Source organism: Mytilus californianus, unplaced genomic scaffold (genome assembly GCF_021869535.1).
Source record: "Mytilus californianus isolate M0D057914Y unplaced genomic scaffold, xbMytCali1.0.p SCAF_8, whole genome shotgun sequence".
In the NCBI taxonomy this organism is placed as follows: domain Eukaryota; kingdom Metazoa; phylum Mollusca; class Bivalvia; order Mytilida; family Mytilidae; genus Mytilus; species Mytilus californianus.
Window position 1 is genome coordinate 84,882,552 of NW_026262734.1, and position 26,047 is coordinate 84,908,598.

At 33.0% G+C, this 26,047-nt stretch overlaps 1 protein-coding gene across 1 annotated transcript; it reads right to left on the bottom strand.

Moving 5' to 3' along the window:
- Nucleotides 1-2,076: 2,076 nt before the first annotated feature.
- LOC127711984 (S-adenosyl-L-methionine-dependent tRNA 4-demethylwyosine synthase TYW1-like) lies at nt 2,077-26,047 on the bottom strand. Its single transcript, XM_052218140.1, has 15 exons — nt 25,820-26,047; nt 22,237-22,375; nt 17,329-17,466; nt 16,640-16,741; nt 15,403-15,597; nt 14,329-14,428; nt 13,590-13,771; nt 12,142-12,288; nt 11,550-11,693; nt 10,406-10,524; nt 7,389-7,498; nt 6,460-6,637; nt 5,801-6,047; nt 4,256-4,423; nt 2,077-2,752 (listed from the first exon to the last, which is right to left on the bottom strand). The coding sequence occupies exons 2-15, from the start codon at nt 22,363-22,365 to the stop codon at nt 2,540-2,542; spliced, it is 2,172 nt and encodes a 723-aa protein (XP_052074100.1). The 5' UTR covers nt 22,366-22,375; nt 25,820-26,047; the 3' UTR covers nt 2,077-2,539.

Sequence of the window (26,047 nt, forward strand, 5' to 3'; positions counted from 1 at the left end):
GGCCCCTAAATAAAATTGTGTACTAGTTCAGTGAAAATGGACGTCACACTAAACTCCAAAACATATAAATGAACTAAAATTAAAAAAACATACAAGACTTACAAAGGCCAGCGGCTCCTGACTTGGGACAGGCGCAAAAATGCGGCGGGGTTAAACATGTTTTGTGAGATCTCAACCCTCCCCCTATACATCTAGCCAATGTAGAATAAAGAAACACATAGCAATACGCACAGTAAAACTCAGTTCAAAAGAAGTCCGAGTCCGATGTCAGAATAGGTAACAAAAGAAACTAAGCAAAATGACAATGATACATAAATGAACAAAGGACTACTAGCTGTTACTGACATGCCAGCTCCAGACCTTAATTAAACTGATTGAAAGATTATGTCTTCATCATATGAAAATCAAGTACAATCCCTCCCGTTAGGGGTTTAGTATTATATCATCATAAAATATATGAGAAGAACATAACCCGTATTATGCCAACAAATGGTTATAGAATAAATGTGTTTATTTCCGATGCAAAGACCCTATGAGTGAATCAATATTAATACCAAAATATGCAATCCTTAATGACTTGACAACAGAATCGTAACTATATCCGTTCCGAATAAGTTTGTTTAAAGGTTTGGTTAGCTTTTGAGGTGAATGCCGACATTTTTGTGCTTTGTAAAGAATATTACCATAAAATATTGGATGTGAATTACCTGAACGTATAAGATGTTTGCATGTTGATTTATATTTACGAATGATGTCCTTGTACCGATGATAAAATTTAGTAAATGTTTTGACTAGTTTGTGATATCGAAAACCCTGGTGTAATAATTTTTCAGTAATACAGAGATTTCTTTCGTTGAAATCAAATACGTTGTTACATACACGAGCGAATCGAACAATTTGAGATATATAAACACCATAAGATGGCGACAAGGGAACGTCACCATCTAAAAATGGATAATTAACAATAGGAAATGAAAAATCATCTCTTTTACCATAAATTTTGGTATTAAGCTTCCCGTTAAAGATAAAGATATCAAGATCCAAGAAAGGGCAGTGTTCATTGTTAGTATTAGCTTTATTTAAAGTCAGTTCGGTAGGATAAATCTCTTTAGTGTACATACTGAAGTCGTCATTATTGAGAGCCAATATATCATCTAAATATCTAAAAGTGTTATTAAATTTTTGAATCAGATGTTGTTTCGATGTGTCTTTGCTGATTTTAGTCATAAATTGTAACTCATAACAATACAGAAACAGATCCGCAATAAGTGGTGCACAGTTAGTCCCCACGGGAATTCCGATAACCTGACGATATACGGAATCTCCATAAGGAACAAAAATGTTATCTAGTAACTAGTAAAAATTCAAGGGCAGTTATAGTATCAAAGCAGGTCCAATTGACATAGTTCTTTTGTTTGTTGTTACTAAAAAATGACCTAAAAGAGTTTGAACATATATATTCGCATTCCCACTTTTTAAATGCCCATTTAATCAGGTGTGTGAATTTTTTCTTAATAAGATTATGAGGCAATGTGGTATATAGGGTAGAAAAATCAAAACTTTGAACAGATTCGAAATCACCAATATAAGCATGCAATTTATCAAGTACTTCCAACAAATTTTTGACACTCCAAAAGTAATTAATTCCACTATTTTCAAAGGCCTTATTTGAACAATTTATTACCAGGTTTTTGATTGTACCAAGTGTACTAGTAAGTAGAATAGATAGTTTAGTAGTGGAACAATGGCTTGAAAAAGAAATAAATCTATATTTGTAAGGAGTTTTGTGCAGCTTCAGAAGCCAGTACATAGTTGGAACTTTCATTGTATTTGGTTCTACTTGTAAAGAGGTAGCTAAAAGTTTATGTTTGTTACAGATGTCATTTTCCGAAAATGGAGTCAGTTGGAATGTTGTTGAATTCGTGATTTCCTTTTGTAGAACATCAATGTAAAATTTACGTCAAACAATAATGATATTGTTAGCAGCCTTATCAGCCGGGACAAAAATATATTCCTTGGTGAGTTCTTTTAGCTTTTATGTAAGCTCGATATAAAACATAAATGAGGAAGAATATGTGATGGATAAATATGATTTATTATGGTGATATAGGTTACTATGAAGGGGTTCACCTGAACTTCTCACTCATGCACAAACTGAAAATAAAAGTCTGTTGCACTTAATTTTGTGATTAAGAGACAGAGTTTATACAAAAATCAATTTCATAAAATTAGTTTTTATTACTTATAGTTCATATTCAAGTACACATATCCAGAGATAAAAGATTTCATCAACACTTATAAAACATGTGTAAGAATTCATACTTTTGAGGTCATAAAACAGATGTATACGAAAAAGTCATGTATAACCTTTTGGTTACCCAACCTCTCCAATGAAATAACTCTAACACACAACATATGAATTATCATTCAATATTTCATGACAAGTTTATGCTACATATTTTAATATCCTTCATCACAATATCATCATGATCATGACAATAATTATAAAATCACAGCAGGTATAAAACATATGCAAATATCAGCATCCTCCAATATCCTTTTGTTTTTTCCTGAAAAATCTGGTCTCCACAGGATCAAAGCCTTGTTCCTTTGCTCCAAACACTGCCCATGATGGAGTCTTAGCCATGTAATCTTCAGCAGAGAATGTCTTTTGTGATTCATTAAAGTCCTTGACTAACTGATGAAATTTGGGGTAATCTATCCAAGTCCACCATTCACCATCCACTTTAAACTGTAATGAAAGAAAAAACAATTACATTTCTTACAGCCCTGTTAAGATTTGAATTGACTTTGATATACTTTACAAATATTTTTTTATCAAACTATAAAATTCCTTTATCAATTATATAAATAATAACACTTAAAGCTAAAAAACATTTGTAACCTTGTTTCTAAAACATGCATGATTTTAATAATCTTCATCAGGCAGACAGGTAACCATTGAAAATATGGAAAGTCACAAACAATATAAAATGTCGAAGATCACACAACCAAAAAGAGCATGAGGTTGATGCAACCTTAGCATGGGAATGCACAAATAACATATCTTTACAAACTGGGAAATTGACAAACACAATATATCATTTAAATCATGTCAAAATATAAGTTTCCAATTTTATTTTAATGAATGAACTGCCCCAGTTGACCTGGGATATTAAAGGTATAATAAACTGTTAACACAGAGATATGTCTCGCCTTTTTGTTATTTTGATAGTAAAATGCAAATTTTGAAATTAAAATAGAAATACTTTAACATGTAAGTTATGCAAAATATTAAAAGTTGATGAACCATGACTGGAGGTACAGGGCCAAACAATCTCAATGGAAATGAAATGCACCAATGCTTATATATATGTAAACAAAATATCACTGACCTACCACTAGTGGTTCCCCATAAACTGACCTAATCGCAAACTAATACATGTAAACTAATCAAAAGTTTTAAAGTCAATAGACCATGACTGAGGGAGCAGGGTCAAATAATCTCCATGGAAATGAAATGTGCCAATGCAATACATTGTGGACGTCGACCCTGCCTAACACAGCATACCTATGTCTTGCTTTTTGACTCTGTCAAGGCTAGACAAAAATGTGTCATAGGCCTTTATGAAAATATTTGCTTTGAGACGTCAAATTTTTCCAGGAAAATACACCAATTCTAAGTTCATGCATATGTAAGCACTGGTTATTCGAAGTTGGCTTGATCAGGGAACTGATTGTTAACCAGCAGCAGTGATTTTTCTTATCAATTTAATTCACATGCAGCAATAGATTACAATATAATATTACATCCAGTTTTATGAGGGTTCAAATATTTATTTATTTACTCTTCATTGATGTTTGTTATTTAAACATTGTGAATTATATGGATACCCGTCAATTGTGAACTGTATATAGCTACCTATCAATTGTTGAAAACTGTATGCTGAGATGAAAATGTTTGTATTTTTTCTTGTTATTGTTGGAAATATGGGTATTTGTCTTTATATATGTTTTTGTATTTTTTATATCTAGCCAACATATCTTCTTAATAAATCATTACATGAATTCATTATTTCAGATCATTAATAAAACTAACACTACTTTTATAGCATTTGACCTTAGCTTACAATGGTAAAAACAATTACTTTTGTTTCAAATATTTTCTACTGTGATGCATACAATTTCACGTGAAAACAGAGGAATCATTTTAAGTTGGACAAACTTGAAATTCAGGATTCCAAATAAAACAAACCTTAGTATTCGCAATAAGTATACAGTTAGAATGTTCATGCTCAGAAGCTATTTCGTATCCTTCCAATCTATCAGTAAGCTGTTTGACAAAGTGTACAACTTCCTCATGCCAGGGGACATTTTGCATGGTTAGGCTGGAGGCTTTGGATTCTCCACAGTAAGTTACACCCTGTAAAAAATACAACCATGTCTGGTTTAGATGTGGTGGTTCATGAAGAAACTTTTAACATTTAAAACAGTCTTCTTTTTTCATATCAGATGATTTTTTTGTGTGTGTTTTGTTGCACTGCATGAATACATTTTACCTCTCTTTTGTTCTAAATTCATCTCATGTTAAAAAAGTTACGTCACTGCTTATAAAGATAAGACTAATTATAAATATAACTGGATAATATACACACGCAATCAAAACAACCCACAATGACAGAACCTTAGTGAGCGCGCTCACATACCCCACGTCCCCACATTGTCATTGGAGAAATAAAATAAGTGTAAGAAAAAAAAATTGTATCAGAAAAAAAATTGAATCATAATTTCCTGTCAATATGCACATCTACATAGTATGTCCTTATTATCTACACAGTTTCATGAAATTCTGTTGTGTGGTTTGAGAGGAGTTGCAATGACAAAAGGTTGCAGTAGTATATTGGGCAAATAAGTTCAAAGGGGCGTAACTCCTGGAAAAAAAACTGAATCGTAATTTCCTGTCGATATGCACATCTACGTAGTATGTCCTTATTATCTGAAAACGTTTCATGAAATTCTGTTGTGTGGTTTGAGAGAAGTTGCGATGACAAAAGGTTGCAGTAGTATATTGGGCAAATAAGTTCAAAGGAGCGCAACTCCTGGAAAAAAAATTGAATCGTAATTTCCTGTCGATATGCACATCTACGTAGTATGTCCTTTTTATCTGGAAAGGTTTCATGAAATTCTGTTGTGTGGTTTGAGAGGAGTTGCGATGACAAACTGTTGCAGTAATACATTAAAGTAAATAAGTTCAAAGGGGAGTAACTCCTAGAAAAAAAATTGAATCGTAATTTCCTGTCGATATGCACAACTACATAGTATGTCCTTATCATCTAAAAAGGTTTCGTGAAATTCTGTTGTGTGGTTTGAGAGGAGTTGCGATGACAAGAAATAGGACTGACAGACTGATGGACGGACAGACGGACAGAATGACGGACGGACGGACGGGTCAAAACATTATACCCTCCGCAACTCGTTGCGTGGGGTATAATTAATTATATGTTTCACAAAAATCAAGAAAAAAGTGCTTTTTATTGATTAACAAGGTTCAGGTTTGACCCAGAACATATCTTATCTACATATTCTTTCTATATCATTAATTTCTACCGAAATTTTATTTTAATATTTGTATCAATTTAACTACCTTTATCTATAATTTGGATATGACATTGTGAAATGATTACGCTTATTTTCTTATATTTGAAAGACAACGACACACTTAATTAAACTTTTTGAAACAAGTTTAGAGTGTCCATAACTTTCCTTGTCATAAAATATTACACCTCTCACTAATATTCACCTTAATTTCAATAAAATCAGGTTTTCCAAGTGACACTAAGTCAGCATAATTATCCAGTTCATCAGTATTCCATGCTTTTACTAATGTTAATCTATACACAGTTCTTTGACGTTTAGCACTTAGAGCTTTTAAACTGTCTATAAATCTTTCCCAGAAGTCTTTGAATAATGGACGATCTATTTTCTTTAAACTTTCTTTTGTACTGGCATCAATACTAACATATAATTGTGTAACAGGAACCAGATTGCTGAAACAATATTTACAGAGTTAGAGTGATAATCTATTGACCTACAACATTAAATGTGAACCGTTTTAGTGTATACTAAAATGCATAAAACTTAAGTTTGCTTTTATGATAACTTCAACAAATGAGTCAAAGATGTAATTTTTTGAAGAGTATATTTTGTATTTACCCATTTGATTGGCTTTCATACTCTATCACTTTATAATTGATATGAATGTATTCAAATGGTATCCCTTAAACATATGAGAACAAAAAAGTTTAAATATTTCTCAAAAGTATCCCTGATAGTGTTGAATTCTTTGAAAAGTAACCCACATAAAGCATGTAAAGTATCACAAATTGAAGATAGCAAGAATAAAACTTATGTTTATGCTGACAGTTAATTTTGTAGCAAAACGTTTCCCCCAATCAGTACCTTATTGCATCAGGAAATTGTGCATTAGTAACTAAGAAAGATGAGATGCCTTTTCCATGAAGTAGTTCTATGAATCTGTTGATTTCTGGGTACATGATAGGTTCACCTACTAAGGACAAGGCACAGTGCTGAGGTTCTAAACCTTCTGCAAATCTTTCTGGTTTTACTCCAGGGACACCTGTATTTACAAAGCATTACAAATGATTATGAAGTATTCACAATATTACAACATGTCTGTTCTATATTCAACTAAATCTGAGAATCAGGAAGTTTTAGAATTGTGGTCAATTGGTGATACAGAGTGTAATAGTATACATTTACTTTCTGTACCCTAAGTGAGATATGAAAATTTGTTTACCCAAGAAAGTTCATACATCCCACAGATACATTGCTGCTTGTGGAATTTTATGTCAACAAAAATTCTGATTCTAATGTGCACCAAGAGTTTTGGGAAGTTGAACACATAAAGTATTTACAAGCAATAAAATCAAATAGATATCAACAGGAAAGTCAAAACCATCTCTGGTTAACTATTTGATTTCTTTGCCAGATTTATTTTAATGTTATTAATTCATGCCTTTAACTTTTCACACCAGTGGTGTGATCCTCAGTCTGCAAAGAATTCTACTCAAACCAGTGCTAGGGACCGTCTTCAACTTGCAGTGAGGGGAGAGTTTTTGCTCTGTGTTGGAAGCTTCACTGTGTTCCTTTGCTTTTATAGTTTTGTTGCTGTGCATGTACTGATTTTGTGTCATGGATGGATACCCCATATTTTTTTTTTCTATAATGGCTGAGGTGGTCGGAACTTCAAGCAAAATTATGAGCTTTTTGGTAGACATGAATGATCAAATGAATCATTGTCTTTTGAATTCTGAAACATGAAATTTTAAAAAGAAGATTACAATTCACTCCGTGTATCATGTACTGACCTTTGAACTGTTTTATTAAACCCACATGGTTATCTAAAGCTCCTTGGAAAACAGTATTTGGATCGTCCATCTTCCATCTCCATTCTGTACCTACAGGATTAGTATGATGTCTGAAAAAGGAAAGAAAAATCAAGAAGCATCTAGAAATCAAAAAGCATTCCATCATTTTAACAAGAGTGGACACGCTGAAATGTCTCGCCTTCTTTACTAACCATTGATATTATGTTGATAGTCCTAAATGAAAGCTTTACTACAACTATTACATAAACTTAACATGATCCAAGAAAATGAAGTCAAGGTCATATAAACCAAACAAGAAATACATGTACACCTTACAATCATTCAATACACTAAATATAGTTGACCTATTGCTTATAGTTTCTAAGAAACAGACTTAACCAAGAAAACTAAACATTGACCAATGAATCGTGAAAATGAGGTCAAAGTCAGATGAACCATGCCAGGCAGACATGAACAGCTTACAATCCTTCCATACAACAAATATAGCTGACCTATTGCTTATAGTTTAAGAAAAACAGACTGAAACACATAAACTTAACACTGAGCAATGAACTGTGAAAATGAGGTCAAGGTCAAATAAAACCTGCGAGACTGACATGTACATCACAGAATATTTCCATACACCAAATATAGTTGACTTATTGCATAATAGTATAAGAAAAAAGACCAAAACTCAAAAACTTAACTTTGACCACTGAACCATGAAAATGAGGTCAAAGTCAGATGACACCTGCCAGTTGGACATGTACACCTTACAATCATTCCATACACCAAATATAGTAGACCTATTGGATAAAGTATAAGAAAAACGGACCAAAACACAAAAACTTAACTATAACCACTGAACCATGAAAATGAGGTCAAGGTCAGATGACACCTGCCAGTTGGACATGTACACCTTACAATCATTCCATACACCAAATAAAGTAGACCTATTGGATAAAGTATAAGAAAAACGGACCAAAACACAAAAACTTAACTATAACCACTGAACCATGAAAATGAGGTCAAGGTCAGATGACACCTGCCAGTTGGACATGTACACCTTACAATCATTCCATACACCAAATATAATAGACCTATTGCATACAGTATAAGAAAAACAGACCAAAACACAAAAACTTAACTATAACCACTGAACCATGAAAATGAGGTCAAGGTCAGATGACACCTGCCAGTTGGACATGTACACCTTACAATCATTCCATACACCAAATATACTAGACCTATTGCTTATAGTATCTGAGATATGGACTTGACCACCAAAACTTAACCTTGTTCACTGATCCATGAAATGAGGTCGAGGTCAAGTGAAAACTGTCTGACAGGCATGAGGACCTTGCAAGGTACGCACATACTAAATATAGTTATCCTATTACTTATAATAAGAGAGAATTTAACATTACAAATAATCTGAACTTTTTTTTTCAAGTAGTCACTGAACCATGAAAATGAGGTCAAGGAAATTGGACATGTGACTGACGGAAACTTCGTAACATGAGGCATCCATATACAAAGTATGAAGCATCCAGGTCTTCCACCTTCTAAAATATAAAGCTTTTAAGAAGTTAGCTAACGCCGCCGCCGCCGCCGCTGCCGCCGCCGGAATTTTTATCTTAAAACTTGATTTACATGTTTCATACACTTTGGATGTGTACACAAGTATCACCAAAAATCAAAGACATGGAAGAATTCTCTATTTAATCAGGTATCATATGTCTGAAATAAACAAGTTAAAATGTGATTTGATTTGATTTTGATTTTTGGTGTTTTAACGGCACTTTTAAGCACCGCTTTTGGGCTATTTCGTGGCGGTCAGTTTTTATTGGTGGAGGAAGCTGGAGTGCCCGGAGAAAACCACGACCTTCGATAGGAAAACTGACAATCCTAGTCATTTAAGATAGGAGTCGAGTGCACCCGCACGAGCGGGGTTCGAACTCACAACCTCAGTGTTGACTGGCTAGTTATTATAGTAGTAACTTCTTAGACCACTCGGCCACAGAGGCCCCTACTTTAAATGTGAGTTGTAGCTCACTTATGATACTCTTACTATGAGTATTCGGTAAACAGGAAGTTGATGAGCATTGGATGTGAAAATGCATCAAAGAGTATAGCATGCTAACAGGAAACATGAGAAGACTATAACGGAGGGACAGGGTTTAACCAGAATACTCCGATCCTTCTATGTGAGGGTATAAAATTAATTCTCCCAATTGATTTCATGTTATATATCTTTATTTACAAAATATTTATTAATTTCCTCCCAAACATTCTTCTTTCTTTCTAAATCTTACAAATTAAGATACATAAAAAGGATAACTAGATTTACCATAAATATTGGACAGCACAACAGACCACACCAACTAACAATACCCTTCTACCCTGAAATACAAACCTAGTAAACAATTGTAATAATTCAAATCATTATAAACTGCTGATTATTTGAATTTCAATGGGTGCTCCTTCATAGCAATGTAAATCAGGGTAAAAAAACATATAATCCCTTTTGGGCTTCTTTGTCTGAAGCAATTTTTCTGATTTTGCCGTCCATCCAAATCACAAAATCCCTCCAGACACAGAATCTGCAAAGGGATTACAAAACATATAAATCAGGGCGGATACAAAAACAATACTAGGAAAGCATATGGAAATCTCTAATAATTGCTGTGTCAATGGGAACTGTGAGTGATCTCACAAAAGGACACCCACTGCCCCGAAATACAAATAGTACATTGAGGTATGTAATTTCAATTATCTCCCTTTCAACATGTTGGACAGGGATTATATTCCTATGATTAAATAGTGTTAAACAACTGTGTGAAGTTTCATCATTATCTGTCAATGCTTGACAGACAGATGTTGTAAATACTACAGCAGATATAATTATCATTTTAAAGTATCACTCTTCCAAAACACCTTAGCCAATAGCGCCTTCCCTTTTTTATGACATTAGCCCCATTTGGTAACTGGAAGTCCCAATTTAAGGCAGCACCTACCTCCAACAAAAGACACATTTATTTGCACAAGCCAGACTGGGTGTAGTTTCCATACATCTGTGACTCTCTATACCATAAAATGCATGTTTGTAACAACCTCCTCTTCCTCTCAACATGGACTGAAATTGAAAGCATTGATATAATATAGGTTTAAAATGTTGGTCAAAATCTACCTTTAAAATATCACTTTAGCCAATCATCTTTGTGATAAGAATTACAGTTTTTGCTTGGGTCTTTGCAAATAAATGACAAGATGAAAAGTTCTACTAGTTTGAATTGTCTTATTCTTTGCGGCACTGGAATGAGATATTCATTTTTTATATTTTTATGCATGTCTTGACTTTCACATGTTAATTTAATTAGTACTTTGATTATGTCAATTTCACCGTATTTTGCTAAAAGATGATCTCTAACATCTGCAAATAGCAATCAAAATGCTTGCGAGTATTGAGGGGTAAAATTTGCTTTCAGCAAACAGCTTTGGACAATATTTTGAATTGGAGTTATCTACATTTGTACAAAACTTGAGGTAGAACATATAGATTCATACTTTATGCAATATTTCTGTAGCTTATGTATTTTTTCATAAAATAGTTAGTGCTTCGGAGGCACACCTATTAATCTCCATTGAAACAAGATGTGCCAATGCTAGTACAAATGCATGCCAAATATCATTGGTCGACCACTAGTCGTTCCTATAAAACAGACCTAATCACAAAGCCACCATCAGAAACAGCATGCCTAAATCTCACCTTTGGAACTTCAATGGGAGACAAAAATGAGAAATAGTTTTTTTTTATGTTTCTGAACGTGCAGATTTTTTTCAGAATTATTATACTTTTATGCATGTACCGAGGTAAACATTTATTCAATGTGACGGACAGTGACTCTCTAAAAAAAATTTGAAACTTTAGTACATTCAATACAAAATATCTGTCCTACAGTAAATATGTTAACAACATTATTCCATATGATTCCAATCATTTTATAAATAAAAATGTATACCATTCAAGGTCTTACAGTAATCTATTGTTGCTAACTTCTTTTTCATCTGATCTCTTGTGGACAGTTGTCTCATTGGCATTTATGCTCCCATCGTCTTATTTTATATAAGCATTATCTGTAACATTTATAAACTTATTACCTTTGTCCATCTACATAGCTTGACCCCTGAGTGTGACCCTATCAGCCTGTATCCCTGTTTCTCTAATGCCTTCTTTAACATAGGTGTAACCATTTCTCTGGGTTCACCAGTTGACTGTGCTGATTCTTCTTTTTTCCTTCTTACCTGCAAAAAGTTGATCATTTTTAAAAAGGACATTGGTCAATTATCTAAAACCATAATTAGTTAAATGAAATATTTATAGTTTTTCTATGTCTGGATTGGTCTGACCAGGAAAATGAAATTCACTTAACACTATATCCAATGCATGGTATGTATTATCCTCTTGCCAATCACTCAAAAGGAGAAGCCTACGACTATTTCCAAGCTGGGGCAAGAGGCTCTGTGAGGTTGGCACCCAAAATACAATTAGTTATCTTTACAATCACCCATACGATCAGAACTACCACTATTCACCACCTGGAGGCACAGGAGAGGGAGGTGCTCTTTGAGCTTGGCCCTAAAAAACATTTTTTTATAAGTGAAAACTAAAAACTTAAATATGCCATTCAGAGCCTAAAATCACTTCTCCCAAATTATTATTCAACACGTTCAACAATATCCAATAACATACTTTTGCTTTTTTCATAGTTTGCATCACTTTCCCAAGATCCTCTAGATCTACAACCCCATTGGTTGTCTGTAATGATGAACCATCTCCATCCTCATTTAACAATTCCTCAGCATTGTCTTCCTCTTCTGTAGTTGTTTCATATAGATCCTAGATGAAGAACAAAAATTTATATGATTGGTTGCACAATATCCCCTAAAATCAATCCCAACCTTCCTTTTGTGGTATGGAACCTTGTGGTACAATTTGATAGAGATCCATACATTTATACTCACGTTTTTGTCTGAAAACCAAATGTTTTTGGATGACGATGATGATGAGTAGGACAAGGACGACGGCGACAACGTCATACCATCATAGGACCGCAAACATTTATCAGTTGTAGAATGACATGTATCCTCAACCTTATATCATAAACAAGCATTCTAAGAGTATTGCATGACAATACATAGTCCCCTACCGGTTAAACATTCATTGTAATGGAACGAAATTCTAACTTGATCTATAACTTGTCATGGTGTAAACTATATAACAAATACATGTATCAAGTCAATATCTTCAAGCATGACGAAAAAAGTGTTGAAAACTGATTATTTAAGTGAATTTTCCAAGTCCAAGGACCATAACTCTGCACAAAATCATCCTGGAACAAAATTCGAACTTGATCTGTTATTTGTCATGATAAAACTATATACCAATTATCACATCAATATCTTCAAGCATGACGAAAAAAGTGTGGAAAACTGATTATTTGAGTGAATTTTCTAAGTCCAAGGACCATAACTCTGCACAAAATCATCAGACAGGAACAAAATTCGAACTTGATCTGTAACTTGTCATGATAAAACAATACACCAAATATCAAATCAATATCTTCAAGCACAGAGAAAAAAGTGTGGAAAACTGATTTGCCGGACTGACGGATGGACAGACAGACGGACAGAATGCAAACCTAAAGTCCCCTTGGACTTCGTCGGTAGGGGACTAATTAGAGGAAAATAAACTTGGTTCCTTTTAAACAGTCAATAGAACTGATGGCATGAGGACAGGGAATGTTGAAATGTTTCCCTCAATTTGTATACTGATGTTTTTTTTAATTTTTGTCACAATATATTTTGACAATAACAGTTTGAATTGAATTGAATTAAATTACAACTAGAGAGGTTTTCTTTCTACTTCATAAGAAACAATGAAAATTGTATTTAAATTTAAGGTTATATTTGACAATTTTCATAGAGGACTCAATGTACAAGTATAATAGCAATAACTAACTTGAATTGGGGAAGTTTTATCATTTTCATGAACAATTATAAATTCTACTTCATTAAGACATAATAAAACTTGTTTGTCAATTTCCATTGAGGGTTACATATTTGAGAATATTAGCAATAACTAACATGAGTTGGGGAGGTTTAATCAATATCATGAACAATTATAAATATATGAGTTACCTCCCCTTCTTCATCTTCCTCCTCACTACTACACTTTCCCCCATCTTCCTTACATTTACACTTCCCATCACACGTTTTCTTCCCTGTTCCACAGGTATCTTTAACAGCTGTATCATCGTCTTTTACTTTCTTTGATTTCTTCCAAAACTCTTTCTTCCATGCTGTGAAATCCTTCTCCATTCCTGAAATATATATGGCATTAATAGTAATAATGATTTGTTTTTATTTTCAATTTGGAGATATATTTTTTTGGTTATTGTTTTGATTTGTTTGCAATAGTATTGACAAAGATTTAATTCAGAAATCTTTTCTAAATTTGGTGCCTGCAGTCCAGTGGTTGTCATTGGTTACTGTCTGTCATAAACGTTTTTCCTTTATTGTTTTAGTATAAATCAGTCGGCTGGTTTTGATTTCTGACTTTTTTCACATTTTGTCATCCTGTTTTTTTATTTTTAACGCTTTCTATACAGTAAGTTGAAGGTCGTACTATGACCAATTGATTTTCACCTCCTCGCCCTCTGGCCTTTGTTGGACTTTACCATATCTCAAGGGAAGCGTTCACGTTTTTGTGCTTTGGACTTCGGTGGATATTTGTTTCATTGGCAATCATACCACCACCCCTATTCATATATATATTAGAATTGAATTTTGTTTGCATTTTGGAGTGTCGAGAGAGTAAATCTGAAGAAGCCTAAAAGCTGTAAATTGCATTATTGTAAAGAAAAATATGCCTGCTTACCTCCCTTCAAACTTTCTGCTACATTTTCATCACCTAAACCAACTGAAAGTATTGGTTTTGCTGATAATTCTTTTAAAAAGCGATCAACCTTCTTTCCAACCTGTAAAAAAATCATGAATGAAGTTTGAACTTGTTATTTCACAGCATAAAATCTGCTTAAGAATTCACTTTAAGAATTCAGAGGTTGGATCAATTTATTTAAGGGCTGTTATAAAATTAGATGCATACTAGGGGTATGGTTAGCACTTAGAATCCAACCACAGATAATATAAAGTTTTCATTTCCTAATATAATTTATTAATGAAAATTATGTTAATGTTTGTAAATTAAAAAACCCAACAAAATTTTTTTTTGTTAATTCAAATTCATCATGTTTGTCATTGTTCCTTGGAAAAAAGGCCTTCAGGGGAGATAACCCTTAAACATCGACATATGTTTTGCATCATTGGCTCTTAATTTTATGTGTTTGAGGATCATGATGATTAATCCAAAAAAAGGTTTCAGACACAACAAATCTATGTACTTCTATTTTCATATTCATTAGAAAAATAATTCACTTGACCTTGACTATAATCAGATAACTGATAAAGCAGACGACATTCATTTGAGTGCATGCATAAATATAAAAGTTCTTTTCACATATATTGTTTGCTATAACATTTTACATATCTGACTTGAATATTTAGGTTGTCAAAATGATTTCGTCAAAATTTGCAAAAATCTCTATTTTTTGCTTATTTGGAAAGAAGAAATCAACGCTTTAAAATAACACTTGCACAAAAAAAGTTATACTTAACTTTCTCATGTGTCTTTTCATCAACTTAAAACATGTTTTATCTTGAAACATTGAACTTAATAATCGCTGCCATATCTGGCCATTACCGAACATACTCCTATATAGAATCTCAAATTATTTACATCTTATACTTCTCTAACAGTAAAATATATTGGATTCTACAAAAGATTCTTCATTTGGCTGAACATACTGTTTTACTGTAGTTATTAAATAGTTAGTTGAGGACAATGGTGGCAAAATGAACATTTAAAGATGGGTTATTCATGTTATTAGCTTACTGCATTATAATTTTCTGTGTACAATGAGTTCCCAAGTCCAAATACAGCATAATGGAGATCTTTCAGCAATGCCTTGGGGATTCTGAAATCTGTTGAGCTTTCCTCTAACCATTTACAAAACCATTCAGAGCCCTCTGGTGGTGTGCCATCTGTGTAAGTGGAGACAAATAAAACAATCCACACACCATTTTCACCCTGTAATGTAAAACATTAAATTTTGACTAGTCAAATAATTCTATCAGATATGGTTTTAAAATAACTGTTTATCTGTGATAGATCAGAGTTTGAAAAATATTAAGCACCAAAATAGGGGACTTCACTAAAGTTTAAGTCCAATTACATCTTATAAATAATGAAAAAGATACGGTTTGAAGCCTACATGGTAGTAATATCTTAGTTCTAACAGTAGCATAGCTCATTTTTAGGGGCCTCGTTGGCTGAGTGGTCTAAGTAGTTCATCAACAGTGTTCATTAGTATGTCAACTCTGAGGTTGTCCAGTCTAGCCCCACTTATGTCTTAAGATCTTAAATAACAAAGGCTTGCTAGTTTGTGTGCCAAAGGTTGTTGGCATTCCAGGTACTCTGGCCTCCTCAACCAAAAACAAACTGGTCATAATGATATAGACAAAGTCCCTGAAAGTGGCCTTAAACACAAACTAGTTTAACAGAAACTAGTATTATAGAGCAGTAGGGAGTAATTGTTTAGCTGAAAAATAAAAGTGTACAAACGTTAGTAAAAACACAATTTAACAAGAGATTAGTAATGATTAGATATACCAACTGATTAAAAAATCTAAAATTTTTGAATTGTGTAATCATCAGAAAGCTTCATATCATGGCTGGTATGTTGCTTTTAAGGAAACATTATAATTTAAATTAATGTATCACACTTTACTCTTCATAACTTTTAAATTTAGAATTAATTATCATGATTAAGAAGCTAAAGTTTCAACTCGCTCTGACATGCAAAGTTGACATTACATGTAAATGTAGATTGACTTGAATACTCTTTTAAGGTCCACTTTCGTCATGATAATCCCCTTACATATTCAAGTACTTATACAACCTTGGCTTTCAAATTTTTGTTTGAGGGTTCCTATTCCTAATGAAGGTCAATTCAAAAGCACTTTGGACGCACAAAATCTATAAAATGTTATTTTCATTTAATAGTTTCATAAATGATAAAAAAATATTTTTCAAACTAACAAATTAGAATGGTTTTTTTTGTACACAATACCTCTGTAACCAGATTATCTTCTGGGTCGTATGTTTTTAAGTCTATCACCTCAGCCTCATGACCTCGCTCTGTAGCTTCACGACAAAGATTATCTGCAAGCATCTGAGGAAAAACATTGCATATGAATAAAAAAATCAGTGAATCTTGAAAATTAATATCAGGTAACGTGGATTCTTGTAGTTTTGTGGGTAACAAATTTTGTGAATTGAAAAACAATTTTATTATCAAGGATATCTAATTTTTGGGCCATTGCCAAACAGTAATTATACCCACATAATTCCTGAGAATTGGCACCACATGAATAATAATGATTCCACAGTAGTTCATAACTTCCCTAAATTTTTACTTACTTCATTTGTACTTTGTGCTTCAACACACACTCAAAAATGTTTTTTTTTTTTCAAATTTTTAACAACAAACAGGAATCATTAGTTATTTGTACTCTACCATTAGTGTTCAAAAACATTTAGTAATACATACATTGATAGAATATAACCTGCAATAATTTTTGTTCCCAGTATGTTTAATTTCTTGTCTTGATGTACGCAAACGACAGGCTAAAGATAATTGTCTTAAAAACTGAAATGAATTATTTATTGTAGAAGTAACATTAAGGGTCTGGCATATCCTGCCACTCACATTAGCCGCAAATTTATTTCATTTCAGCAAACCTATCAAATCATCCAAACCTTTGCATTTCCAGTTTGCGTTCCATAGAATATTTTTATTTTCCTTTTCTTTGTTATCTTCTGTCTGCTGTTAGCATTCAGTTCTATCACTTTCTCATTTGTTATTGGTAATTCTGTGCTTTTCTGATCTTCAATTTTCTGAAATATCCCAAAACCATCATTTACATAATAAAAAGTAAAGGTAATGCAGAAAACACATAATTAACAGCGCCTAGTGATGATTCCTTAGCATGACCGGTATCGATCCTTCATGGACCCTCAGGCCAAAAAAAAAATATGTCTGTTTAAGGTTACATACTTTAATATAAAATGCTCCGCAGGGCGCAGCTTGATACAACCGCAGAGGTCGAACCCTGAACAGTTGGGGCAAGTATGGACACAACATTCAAGCTTGATACAGCTCTGAATTTGGATTGTGATTAAATATTTGACACAGCATAGGTTTCTGACACAGAATGAATGTGGTCTAAGAACTTAAAAATTTTAAATTGGACATTCACCTATTATGGTCCAATATCCAAAATCTAAATACATGGTTAGATTCAGCATATCAAAGAACCCCAAGAATTCAATTTTTGATGAAATCAAACAAAGTTTAATTTTGGACCCTTTTGACCTCAATGTGGACAAATTTGATAACGGGGCCCAAAAATCAAAAATCTAAATACATGGTTAAATTCAGCATATCAAAGAACCCCATATATTCAATTTTTGTTGAAATCAAACAAAGTTTAATTTTGGACCCCGATTTGGACCAACTTGAAAACTGGGCCCATAATCAAAAATCTAAATACATGTTTAGATTCAGCATATCAAAGAACCCTAAAAATTCAATTTTTGTTAAAATCAAACTAAGTTTAATTTTGGACCCTTTGGACCTTAATGTAGACCAATTTGAAAACGGAACCAAAAATTAAGAATCTAAATACACGGTTAGATTCGGCATATCAAAGAACCCCAATAATTCAATTTTTGATGAAATCAAACAAAGTTAAATTTTGGACCCTTTGGACCTCAATGTGGACCAATTTAAAAACGGGGCCCAAAATCCAAAAACTTAATACACGGTTAGATTCAGCATATTAAAGAACCCCAAGAATTCAAGAATAAAACCCCATTGAAATTGATCAAGAAATAAGCAATTTATACGAAGTATCTTCTTTTGCACAATACTGTGCAATTGAATATTTCTTGCTATTGCGCAATACTGTACAATTGACAATTTCTTGCTATTGCGCAATATTGTGCTATTGGATATTTCTTGCTATTGCGCAATACTGTGCAATTGAAGATTTCTTGCTATTGCGCAATACTGTGCAATTGAAGATTTCTTGCTATTGTGCAATACTGTGCTATTGGATATTTCTTGCTATTGCGCAATACTGTGCAATTGAAGATTTCTTGCTATTGCGCAATACTGTGCAATTGAAGATTTCTTGCTATTGTGCAATACTGTGCAATTGAAAATTTCTTGCTATTGCACAATACTTATTATATAATAATTTACACATCCTGTTTGGTGTGTATCTCCTACCATATCATTATTATTTGCTTTTAAATATTAATCAGAAATAACCAACTTAAAATGGAAAATTTTAAAAGAAAAAAAAGGAAAAAAAGAAAAAAAAAGTAAAAAAAAATCCCCCCCCCCCAAATTTTTTAAACCCCCTTATGATTCATCACCCCCAAACTCAATCCCAGCCTTCCCTTTGTGGTATGGTACCTTGCAGTACAATTTCAGAGAGATCCATACACTTGAACACAAGTTATTGTCTGGAAACTAGAAAAATGCTTATTTTTGGCCCCTTTTTGGCCCCCAATTCCTAAATGTTTCGGGCAATTACCCCCAAACTCAATTCCAGCTTTCCCTTTGTGATATGGAACCTTGTAGTACAATTTCAGAAATATTCAAACACTTACACACAAGTTATTGTCATGAAACTAGAAAAATGCTTGTTTTTTGCCCCTTTTTTGGCCCCTAATTCCTAAAATTTTGAGGCAATTACCCCCAAAATCAATTACAGCCTTTCCTTTGTGATATGGAACCTTGTGGTACAATGTCAGAGAGATCCATACACTTACACACAAGTTATTGTCTGGAAGTTACAAAAATGCATATTTTTGGCCCCTTTTTGGCCCCTTATTCCTTAACTGTTGGTACCATAACCCCCAAAATCAATCCCAACCTTCCTTTCGTGGTATTGAACCTTATGGTAAAATTTCATGGAGATCCATTCACTTAAACTAAAGTTAGAGTGCGAAAACCAATGTGTCTTCGGACGACGCCGGACGACGACGACGCCAACGTCATACCAATATACGACCAAAAAATTTTTAATTTTTGCGGTCGTATAAAAATAGGGTAGGTAGGTCGGTATTTCCATTTTATTTTATTTTTTCATTTTATTTTTTGTGACATGATTTTGAGTCATGCGGTTTTGTCTTGTTATGGTCGGAGTTGACCATGGGCCGATTTTACCCGTTATTTTAATGATTGGATTATTTCACTTGGTTATTGGTTGGGAAAAAAATGGCAGCAAAGTGTTTATTTCATCACACGAGTCGCGAATTTCCTTAAAACAGCTGTCATATTCATGATTGTGAACATTGGGATGTATCAGGCAATTGATTTATATTATTGGCAACACTAACTTCGCTTTTGACACAAGTTCAGTTTATTTTTCACTTTACGACGGAAATAAAATGACTTAGGGTCGGCGCTCAAAAGTAGGGTCGGTTGGGTAACCGTAAACAGACATATATTTTTTTTTGGCCTCATCAGAAACAGAATGATGTTATATAGATACAATGGATAAGCGTGGATTCTTGAAAAAGAAACCATGAGCCCGGAGGGCGAATGGTTTGTTTTTCATGAATCCACGCTTATCCATTGTATCTATAACTTAAACTATTGTGTTATTAACAAGGAATTATTTGAATCTGGAATAATTTTGAATTCTGGAAAATTGATTAGAAATGTATGATGAAAACTAACCCAACTAAATAGGGTTAGCCATGCGTGCATGGCTAAGGTTAATTTTACTTTCACTATCATTTCAGTATGAACTAACTGACCCACCTTAGCCATGCGTGCATGGCTAACCCTATTTAGTTGGGTTAGTTTTCATCATATATTTCTCATCAATTTTCCAGATTTCAAAATTATTCCAGATTCAAATAATTCCTTGTTTTAATTTCTTTTCAAAATTAAAGCCTTTTCTTAATTAGAAGGTATTGTAAGTGAGTTTATATAACCATGTTATCGTGTCCAACGATGCATTGATAAATCTCAGATCAAAATTAATTGGTTAACAAAATACAAATATAACACTTCTAAAGATCTTTATATTACCAGGCATATGAATATTATCTGTTTATACAAAATAAGACATAATCGAAATTATTTCTAATAAAATTGAAAATGGATATGGGGAACGTGTCAAAGAGAAAACAACCCGACCAAAAAGCATATATAAAGTATATATAATAAGTATGTTATCGAAATTTTTCTAGCACTCTAGGCACATCACGATTTTCTCGCATAGGAATTTGCGAACAAACCTTTGTAAAATTATGTAGTAAAACAGATGAAATCATACTATATTTATAAAACAAAAATTGACAAATAGAAAGTAATCATTTTTGTTTCAAACATGTGAAATAGCCAATAATAATAAAAAAAAACAACCGGTAAAACTCGCTATTATTACAAAAATATCCGCTATAACATGCAAAATTAGAAAAAAAACAGGATCACTTAAGAATTGGAACAACAGAGAGGATACAGGGATTCGAACCTAAACCGACAAATCCCTATCTTTAACTCATTGATTTTAACCATGCTAACCTCGCGGCTAACAACTCATACTATACGACTGCCTATTGTGTCTATATAAAGGTACAAGCCCTGTGTGTCCGATGAACCGATGTATATCAGATGTTCATTTAAATATATAAAATAGACATCTATAGTGTAACCCATTGGTAGCCGAGAGGTTTCGTCGATGTGTTGATGTCAGTCACACATAACAGATTTCAAGGAAGGGTTCGATTCCCAGTGAAGGCATATAAAAATTACAAAAAAATAAAGGTAAGTTTTTAAATTAATTCCATTAGTGAACAGAAATCAGTAAATTAGCCAATTCAAACTTAATGAAATTAGGCACACAAAGGAAGCAATTGAATATAATTTGGTGAGTCAATTTCAGCGGCAGATTTAGGAAGCGTTGATTCTAGAAAAAGAATCCACAGTAAATGAATAGGCTGACGTCACCACAATGGTTTAAGGATTGATAGTGGCACTCTACTTATATACATAGTGTCTGAAAGTTATCTGCTACCGGATATATTCTTTCTAAATGGACAACACACACAGTTGAAAAACACCTGAACATCTTTTACTAACAGTTAATAAGTGAGACAGACTAGCTCCAGAGAGGTGGTATAAAAATTGAATTAAAAGACATGCAAAAGCAGTTCACGGAATATACGAATATAGTGTTCTGAATTTTTCTGAGTCTCTCCATAGGTAAAGGCTCTGTTTGAATGGTTTTACACTAGTCATTTTTGGGGCCCTTTATAGCTTGCTGTTCGGTGTGAGTCAAGGCTCTGTGTTGAAGGCCGTATTTTGACCTATAATGGTTTACTTTTACAAATTGTGACTTGGATGGAGAGTTGTCTCATTGGCACTCATACCATATCTTCTTATATCTATCTATGCTTCTAGAATAAAACAAAATACATCACCAATGCTTGTAGATTAATGGTGAATTATTAATTAAATATTTCACTTTTATTCATGTTTGAAACATAAAAAAATTCTTTTATTTTTTTTATAGATTGTAGCAAATGCTCCTTTAAATTTTCTCAAATCACACATACAGCATGGTATAAAACAATAATACAAACCTCTGAACTGTTTTCTTTTTTTCTTCCAGAATTCCACATCCAGATCAAACAAATGGTTGCTAGAAGTAAGGTCCATACAGGAATCTGAAAGCTCTCAAAGATATAAGAACTTAGTAATTTTTCCAACATGATGATTTTTCTGAAAAAAATAATTTTACTATGATAAAATTAAATTTACGTTGCAGATGTGACACTTAAATCAATAGCAATCATGGCAATAGAATAATTCCATCCAAAATGCTAAAATCTAGTTCAACCACGGTATTTTCAAAAATAAAATAAAAAGTATGGTTCACAGAGCTTTTTCAAGCTACATGCATGCTGTGCAGAATTGTCAGATTTTGTAAAGATTATACATGGAAAGACCAATTTTGTGTGAATAACATGAATAGAAAGAAAACTGAATGATAAAATTTCAAAATTACATATGGGCAAATAGCTCTTTTAATGTTCTAAATTATAACTTTGCCTTTATCATGTTTATCAATGATTTGATTAACACATCTGACATTGGTTAAATAAATTGTACAGCGAATAGTTATTTACTATCATGACTGTACAGGGAATAGATACTTACCGCTTCGGGAGTACCTATATCCCTTGGCAATGCTACACAGTGTATACATGATATATATACATTTATGTTGTAGATCCCTTATACATGTTATATGTTAACACACATTTTAGTACCTTGAAGGATGTTGGAAAATATTTACCTTTATGCTGTAGCAGAAACCAACAAGCTAAAAGGATACAAGGACAGGTGGCTTATAATAATAACAGGGGATTGCAAAACAAGGGAACATTATACAATTATTGACTTTTAATGAGGTTGATACAACTGACAGTTACTGTACAATTCTGTTTCAACCCCAGAGATATGAGGCCAATGGCCGAGGGTGAATATCATATCTCTGCTGTTGATTAATCCTTGTATCAACTGATATTAAAAGGTCAACAATTGTTTTATTATATTACTTTTTTATCCATCTCCAATTTTCTAGTATTTGCTTAAGATATTTATCTGTTCCTTGTTTTTATGCAAAAGTTGGCAAACTTTTATAAGTTGAAATATTAAATAAAATTTACTAAAAAAAATAACATTGAAATTAATAAATAGAGTATGTGCATGACATAATAAAACCTACATTTATAGACATTTATAGACATTGCCTAGGATAAATTATTTTTTATAGGTTTACATTAGCTGTTCCAAATATTAAATTAAGCTCTCATGATTTTTCCCACGGTGAACATAATGTTTTACCAAAGAAGATTTCCTATATTTTTAGCCAATGAGAAAAGAGAATTTTTTTAGTCATATAATAAGGGTGTATAACAATCATGTTCGCTACACTAAAACTTCAACAACCACAACATTTACATGTACCTTGGGACTGGTTCTAGTTATATCTGTCTATCAATACAGATGATTATTTGAAATCAGCAAGACCAAGGAAAACCATCAAAGCTATAAAGTTGATAACTTCCAATCGTCAACAAGTGAGAAACAATGCTGAGTGTTATGATATGCTTCCAAGTAAACACAACAACATTCCAACTCATTCTTACAATAATATAATACACAGGAACCACATAAAAGACACAGATGCTGTGCAACACAGCAAGTGTGGAAAGCTAAAAAATCTGCTCTCACCATGCTCACAGACTGTCAATAAATCAACAGCGCTTTTCCCCTATAGGTTGCTACGACCTATACATACAGATACCTTTATTTCCTACAAATGTATTTAACTGGGACGTCTATTATAAGCCATCAGGGGAATTATAGTCACTTTGGCACCTGGTCAATTCAGCACCTGGCATAGTCAATTCTGGGCCTAGTTAAATTGGCACCTAATGTATTTCTGCATCCATGTTATTTTTTTTATAAACATGTTGAATATATTTTTCAATATTTCAAGCAAAAACATTGAAATAAATAATGGGGCGGGGGGGGGGGGGGGGGGGGGGGGAGGCCACAATTATTGTTCTTCTGCAAAACAGTTTATTATCAATTTCCTTTTGTTACTGTATGAATTTTTTTTTGGCTGAACTTTAAGGAGTATTCAAGGTGTTCCCATACATATACGATTAAATCATTTGACCGGGTACAAGTCAAGGTACATTTAGCACCTGCTTAATTACACATGTTACATGTGATGATTTTAATAATGTACTGAACAAAATAGAATCCGAATCCCCAAATTTATTTAAAATAATGAACATGATAAAAGAGCAGAAAAATGTTAAAGTTATTATTTGGTGCTGAAATTGACCAACGGAATGCCCGTATGACTTTACATGGGTGCTTTTAAGCCTTTTTCTATAGGTGCCGAAATAACCAGGTGCTAAATTTTTCTTGTACCCTAATCAAGCAAAAGTCTCAGGGCAGATATTGACAAGATGATGTAGACAATCATATAGTCTTTTAGCTTTTACTTCTGTCATTATGTATTAATTTGTTGATCTCTTGTTCACATATTTTTCATTCGCTAGCAAGGTTTGCTATTTTAGCGTGTTTCTAACAGGTCAAGAATAACCACCAATTGGTGGATTATACATGTTATACCTCAATTGACGTATAATCCACCAATTGATATATAATAGTATAGACCAATTGACATATAATTCTTTGTTTATCAAAGCAAATTGTTCAACCAAAATGGAGAATTGTTTTCTTAAAACCATATTATTGTATGAAAACATGTCAAACATTCCTAGTTTAGTATAGTGACAAAACATATTGCATTTAATCAATAATTGTATTTGCAGTTTCTTCTATTGTTATCTTGTCAATTCTTGATTGGCAAATTTACCACTAATCACCTGTCAATGGACATCAATACTGTCTGCAGTCATGTGATTATGAGTACAACTCCACATGTACAGGTGAATGGAGCTCTTTGTTAATACTTGACTTTCATTATTAAAAGTCAATCATGGTCAATAGTACAGATGTTTCAACAAAAGAATTGTTGTACACATGCATTCTCAAGAGATGCAGCAGGCTTTGACAAAACTGAAACTTTCAGAGGACTCAATAATGGTCATAAAATAGGTTGTAAGTTGCAAAATGATGCTTCTATCTCATACTAGCATTTTATAACAGAAAATATTGCATTATACGTCAACTGGTCTATACCACTATATGTCAATTGGTGGATTATACATCAATTGAGGTATAATCCACCAATTGGTGGTTATTCCTGACCTGTCTAAACCCAATGTCAATTTTTAGGAGCACAATACAAAATAATACACGATTTTAATTGTCAATCAAGGACGCCCTAAGAGAGCAGTATAATTACAAATAATTTATAAGAATGATTATTATTAATTCTTAATGATATAAAATGACAAAATATAGAATAGAAAAAAAATAAACACAAAAGAAAAAGCAAAACCCAGATATGTATATACATACATGACATAGTTCTACCTTGAGGTCAATGTTTCATTTCATTCAAAATATATAAAATTGATTGGATAATAAATCGTTTTGAGTACTTTTTATAAGATGAGTATGACATTCCCGGGAAAATCCCACAAATGTCTATTACAATAATCACACTTTACTTGCCTACGTGACTGAGATGGTTTAGAAATATTCGAGTCTCAGCTCAATGACCATCCGATTGAATTGCTGATATGTTATGTAGTTTCAGACATTTTACTTCTAACTAGATTTATGTCGTTGGACATACATCATGTTCAGAAAAATATGTATGTTTTATTGTTCGTATTTTCGTTTTCTTAGAGAAACGAAAAACACGTTTGTGCAACTTCCGGTTTAGTGGCGATTATAATA